Genomic DNA, 6,251 nt, shown 5'->3' with positions numbered 1-6,251 from the left:
GGGGCGGGGGGGGCAGCAGGGGAGACGCTAGGCTTTTTCTTTTCATTTTTTTAAACTCCTCTTCTGTCGTGTTTAAAAAAATAATAATTATAATAAACCCACCGGAGGGGTGCATGAAGCAAATAAATATCAGTCAGTAGAGATGGGGGTGGGCAGGACACCCCCCCCCCCCCCAACTCTCCCCGCCGTCCCGGGGGCATCGCCACTGCTAAACAAGAGGGGTGAGGAGGAGGAGGAGGAAGAAGAGCCAGAGTCCTGCCTGGGAGGTGATGGGGAGACACCCCCGGGCAGAGGGGGGATTCCGTGGTGGTGGGGTTGGGGGGGGGGGACACGATGGCGATCAGCCCCTCACAAGACCTGGAAGCGCCAGGACGCCTGGTCCTTGTAGTCGAGGCAGTCGGGGGAGTTGAAGTTGAGCTTCCAGGAGGCAGCGGCGGCGGCAGCGGGCTCCTTGTAGTCCAGGCAGTCGGAGGAGTTGAAGGGCAACCCGGTACCGCCGTAACCCTGATGGTGGTGGTGATGGTGATGATGGTGGTGGTGACCCGAGCTCTGGCTCAGCGGGTGGTGGTGGTGGTGGCCGGGCACCGAGGAGGGCCCCATGGGGCTGAGCTGGTGGGGATGGTGGTGGGAGTGCATGGGCGCCAGGTAGGAGCTGCAATCCACGCCTCCGAAATAGGACGAGGAGGGCGGTGCAGGGTAACCCTGCCCGTACCCCCCACCTTGGCCGTAGGAGACGGGGTAGCTGGCGGAGGCGGCGGCGGCGGCGGGGCCGGCCCGTTGCATGCAGGACGCGGCGGACGGCGGCAAGGGCTCAGGCACCGTCACCCCTGCCGGCGCCGCGCCGGGAGAGATGGAAGCCGGGCTCCAGATGGATGAGGCCGGGGTGCTGAGAGATGCCGGGGCGCCCGCCGGGGCCGACGAGGCTGAGCTGGAGGAGGAAGAGGAGGCCGAGCTGGAGGCCGCTGCTGGTGGCGTGAACTGGCCGCTGCTCTCCGAACCCGAGCTCTCGCGAGCCGGCGAGGATTTCTTCTTGGCCGGGCGGCTCTTGGCCCCGCCGCCGCTCTGCTGCTGCTGCCGGCACTTGGCACGGCGGTTCTTGAACCAGACCTGGGGGGTGAGAAAATGGGGTTCAAGGGGGGGGGGGGGGGAAGATGAGCAGCGGGGCAAGGAGGGGCGGCGGCGGGAGGGGGTTCCAGGGCCACCCTCCCGGTTCGCCCCACCACCCTCTCCTCGCCCCAGGAGCGCCCAACCAACCTCACCCCAGCACCAGTTCTCCCAGCACCCACGCCCAGCCATTAGCACCGCACGCCCCCGCACCCCGAAAACAAAAAAACCCGCCCCGTCTGGCACCCGAGCCACCCCGCATCCCACTCCGAGCAAGGATGCCCGGGGCCGAGTGGCTGGGGTATCCCAGCTTGTGCATGTCCCCGGCGCAGTGACAAAATAGGGTTTTGCAGGACGGATCCTGCATGGGGTGCTGCCTGCGTAACCCACCACACCGGTCGGCATCATACGGGGAGCAGTGCCAGAGGGAGCAGCCCCAGGAAGCACCCGGGTAGTTGGGGCTGCTATGTGCTGGGGCAGGTGGAGGGGGACAGGGGAAAAAAAAAAAAAAAAAAAAAGTAAAAATAAAATTAATAAAAGAGGATAAAAAGAAAAAATAAAAGTTCCCGTTTGCCCAGATGCCACCCTGGCGGGACAGCCAAGCAGCTGGGAGCCCGCAGGCATCCCGACGCCGGGGAAAGCGGGATACGGGAGCCAGGTCAGAGTCGTGCCAGCCGAAATCCAAGGTGCCCCCGCATCCCCCCCACCCCGCAAGCTGTGACAGCACGGGATCACCCCAACGCAGGTGCGGTACCTGGACTCGAGATTCGGGCAGGTTGATCTTCAGGGCGACCTCCTCCCGCATGAAGATGTCGGGGTAGCGGGTTTTGGCGAAGAGTGCCTCCAGCACGTCCAGCTGCGAGCGGGTGAAGGTGGTGCGCTCCCGCCGCTGCTTCCGTGGGGTGGCTGAGGGAGGGTGGGGGGCGAGCACCGCCAACGCCGGTCACGCCAGGTCCCCGCACACCTCCCGCACCCCCTCGGCATGGCGGGAACCACAGCATCCCTGGGGTAGGGGTCTGCAAAGCATCCCACCCCCTCCGTCCCTCTGACCCCGAAGAGCGGCGGTGCTCCCCGTACATCCCAGAAAGGCATTGTCACCCCCCACCCTGGGGCTGGACCCCCTCCTCCTGTGGTCAGGGCGAGCGGCACAGGGCTGGGGAAGGGTCAGGCGCATCCCCGGCAGGAGCAGCGGAGAGATTTCGTTGTGCCGAAATAAATCCACTTTTTTTTTTTTTCCTTATTAAACCTTTTTTTATCCTTAAAAATCCCTACCGGAACGAAGGAACCACACGGATGGGGGGAAATTCAGCTGGAACTGGCGCTGTCCCCCCACCCTGAGCTGCGGGAAAATGGGGGGCACCCACCCCACAGCCCACCCCAAACCGCGCAGCCCCACAGGATCCTCCAAACCCACCCGGGATGGAGCTTTTCCCTCTGCCGGAGTACCCACCGGAGCTCGGGTGGGTGATGGTGGGGAAAGGGGGGGGACACACGGAACGGGGCACTCACCGGGGTACCCCACAGAGGGATGCAGCAGGTCCATGGCGGGGCCCGTCAGCCCCAGCCCGTTCATGCCGTAAGGGGGCTGTTTAAGGTAAGACATCATGCTAAAAGCCGGGCAGGTTTCCTCCAAAGTCCCGCAGAAAAAAAAAACCAAAAAAAGTAAAAAAAAATAAAAAAATCAAACGTGTGGGGTGGGGAGGGGGGGAAAGGAGGAAAACAAAAAAAAGCGCCCCAACAAAAAGAACCCCCGGAAAAACCCCAAACAAGAGGCAAAAAAAATTAAAAGCCAACAACAATTTAAAAACAGAGCACAAAATCGGCGTAAAAAGAGTTTTTTCGTTCTGTCCCGCCGTCACCGCTGCGAGGTCCTCAAGCGATCGCAGGCAAAGGGAGGAGGAGAAAAAAAAAAAAAAAGAAATTAAAAAAAAGGAAAAAAAGTAATAATTAAAACAACGAGGATCGGGAAACAAAAAGGCGGATTTCTTCCCCGCGCAGAGGCGAGGCCGGAGCGCCTGGGGAGAGAGCGGAGAGAAGTGGGTTAGGGGGTCCAGCTGCCCCCAGTCCAGCCGGTGGGCGCACTGGGGACACCAAGCAAGCAGCCTTCAGTTGCAAATTTTTATTATTGTTATTAATATTATTAATAATAATAATTTTATTTTAAAGGAAGGCGAGTCGCATGCAAGTGCCGAGAGGCACCAGTGCCCGGCGATGGGGAGAGATAAAGCAATTATTTAAAAAGATAATTGGATTAAGAATCAAAAGGAGGTACCAGAGGAGGGAAGTATAATTAATTTAAAAGCGAACAGACGGGGACGTTTTAATTAGAAATGGATAAGAGTTAAAAAGGGGGAGAAAAAAAAAAAAATAGGGGGAAAAGGCTGCGCAGGCAGCCGAGCGGGCGGCAGCGCCGGAGGCCGGACGGGACGGCGGCGGGGCCCGTCCAGGGGAGGGCGGGGGGGGACACTGGGGGACCCGGCGACCGCCGGTTCGGGAGGCAGCGACGGGGCTGGGTGGCCAAAAAAAAAATAATAATAATAAACTAAGCAGCAGATAAACGCGGAGGGGAGGAAGGGGCGGAGAGAGAACCACCCCCCCACCACCACCCCCGAGGGCGGCCACCGCTGCTCAAACCGGGACGGCTTTTCCCTCATCCCCACCACCATCCCGGCGGCGGGGGTGGCCGGTTTGGGGTGGGGGTGTCCCTGTGTATGTGTGTGTAACACACACACGCACACCCCGTCCGTCCGCCCCGTCGGCGGAGCGGGCGACAGCGCCGTTGCATAACTTTACCGGTGGAGCGCGGCGGAGCGGGACCGTCCCGGGCGGCGAGAAAAGAAGGGGAAAAAAGGGGAAAAGAGGAAAATACACACACACACACAGAAGGAGACAGACCCCCACCGCGTACGCACACGCACCGCGGGTACGGAGTACCCGGTGCCGCCGGTCCGCTCCGCTCCGTCCCGCCGCCCGCCCCGTCGGGGCAACGCGGTGCCACCGCCTCCCGCCTCACCTGCGCGGCCACCTGCGGAGCGGCGCGGCCGAGGGGCTGCGCGGAGAGGCGGAGCGGGGGCGGGAGGGGGCGGAGGTGGTTTGGGGGGGGGGGGGGTCCGGCAGGTGAGGGGCGGTTTTGGGGGGGAGGGGGGGGGAAGGGAGGGGTGAGCGGCGTGGGGGGGGGGGTGCTGCCCCGGAGCCGCGCACCCCCGGAGTCGGGCCGGGGCGGCCCCCGCGTTACCTTGCCGGCGGGCCCGCGCTGTCGGGGCGATGTAGCCGCGGCCCTGATGAGGATTGATCACCTACCCCCGGCCCTACCCTTGTATGTGCGCGCAAAGCATGTGCGTAACCAGCCCCGGCGCCAATCCCCGGCCGCTCCCCGCCTGACTGACAGCCGCCGGGGCAATGGCAGCGCAGGGCGACGGCTGCCCCCCCACACCCCCCCCGCCCCACACCCCCCACACCCCCCCCCGGACACACACACACCGCCCCGCGCACCCTCCGCCGCGTTGTTCGGGAGAGTAAAGGGAAGGGGGGGGGATATGTGTGTCTCTGTGTGTGTGTGTGTGCGCGCAGGGCACCGCGCAACTTCCGCGGAGGAGACTGGAGCGGGGGGGAGTTGTTAGAGAAGTTGTTGCGTGGGGCGGTGTGTGTATGGGGAAGACGCTGCGCGCCCGCGCAGCTCAGCCCCGGCCAACCCCCTCTGCTCTGCGCAGTTCCCCGCGGGGGAGCGCGGAAAAGTTTGGGCCGCGGGCGCGGAGGGCGCTGCTTGGACGCGGGGGGCGGGGAGGGGAGGGAAGGGGGGGGGCGCGTCCCCCTCCCCCCGCCCACCCCCCCGCGGTGTGTCTGGAGTCTCGCCCAAACTTTGTACTTTAAAATAATAATAATAATTAAAAAAAAAAAAAAAGCCGCCGCCGCGTGTCCTGAATTCGGGGGCTGCTCCGCGCCGCGGGGGACGAGCGGAGGGGGGGGAACGGTGGAGGGTAGAGGGGCGGGCAGGGAAGGGGGGGTGTCTATAAGGCGGGGGGGGGAGCGGGACCCACTGCTCCGCAACGCTCCGCACCGCTACGCGCCGCGCGGCCCGACTCGCGCGTAGCGGCGGCTGGGGGGGGGCGCGGGATGGGGGCGCAGAGGGGGGGTCGGGGGAGGGGGGGGATACCGAGGGCTGCGCTGCGCGGCTTTTGGTGGTTCCCCCCAACTCGACTGCCTCTAATTGCCGGCGGAGCTGAAAACGAGCTAATGTTCAAAGGCGCTCCCCGGGCAAAGCGCGGCTTTCCTTCTTCCCCCTCTCCCCCCCCCCCCCCCCCCGCTTTATTTTTCTTTTATTTTCTTTTCTTCTTCCCCCCCCTTTTTTTATCCCCTTTTCCCCTTTTCCCAGAGCCGGTGGGGCAGAGAAAAGGAGGTTTCCAGCCTCCTCCGCTCGCCCCCCCTCAAAAGACACCGGGGGCGACACGGGCGCTTCTCCCCGCAACAAAGGCGCCGCGGCCCATTCACAAAACAAGCCGAGGGAGGAGGAGGAGGAGGGAGGAGGAAGGGGGGGGGGGCAGTGTGCCCCCCCCCCCCCCCTTCCTCCAGCCCCCCTTCGTTTTGCCCCCGTCCCCGCCGGGGCAGTTTCCGCCCCCCCCGCCGCCCCATCACTTCGCCCCGCCGGGGCAGCCCCGGTGCTGGAGGGCAGCGGGCGGCAGCCCCCCCCCGCCCCCGGGGTACCCGTCGAGGGGTATCTCTTCCCCCCCCCCTCGCGCCCCCCCGCGCAACCACCGCGGTTGCCCAATCCCCCAGTGCGGGCGCCTCCCGGGGGGCTGCGGGCGGAGCAGGCGAGGGGCTTCGCCGCCCCCCCCCCCTCCCCCGGGGTGACGGCCCCGGTGTGGGCCCCCCCGTCGAACCCTTTGCCCCCGAATTTCCCTCCGCCGGACAGAGCCTGCGCCCTCCCCGCTGCGCGCAGGTAAGGTCGGCGGGCGGGGGGGCGTGGGGCGGGCTGAGTTGGGGGGGGCGGTTGGTGTTGGGGGGTGTGTAGGGATGCCCATCCGCACCCACAGACCCCCGTCGCCCCCCGGGGGCAGCCTCAGGCCTCGGGGCTCCGCAGCTCCCTCCGCGGAGCCTCCGCTGCCCTCCGCGGAGCCCTCGGAGCGTGTGTGTGTGTGTGTCCCCTCAGC

The 6,251-nt window shown here is 65.0% G+C and overlaps 1 protein-coding gene across 1 annotated transcript; it reads right to left on the bottom strand.

Annotated features, from left to right (window-relative positions):
- Positions 1–348: 348 nt before the first annotated feature.
- Positions 349–2,710, bottom strand: OTX1 (orthodenticle homeobox 1; the record flags this gene model as incomplete). The annotated part of the gene is made up of 3 exons (XM_082500911.1): positions 349–1,107; positions 1,859–2,010; positions 2,614–2,710. 3 exons carry the CDS (start codon positions 2,708–2,710, stop codon positions 349–351), a joined length of 1,008 nt encoding a protein of 335 aa, XP_082357037.1.
- Positions 2,711–6,251: the final 3,541 nt, after the last annotated feature.

Source organism: Vanellus vanellus (genome assembly GCF_965231255.1).
Source record: "Vanellus vanellus genome assembly, contig: HAP1_SCAFFOLD_1174, whole genome shotgun sequence".
In the NCBI taxonomy this organism is placed as follows: Eukaryota; Metazoa; Chordata; class Aves; order Charadriiformes; family Charadriidae; genus Vanellus; species Vanellus vanellus.
The sequence above is the reverse complement of the archived record's forward strand: the minus strand, read 5'-3'. Positions and strand labels throughout refer to the sequence as shown.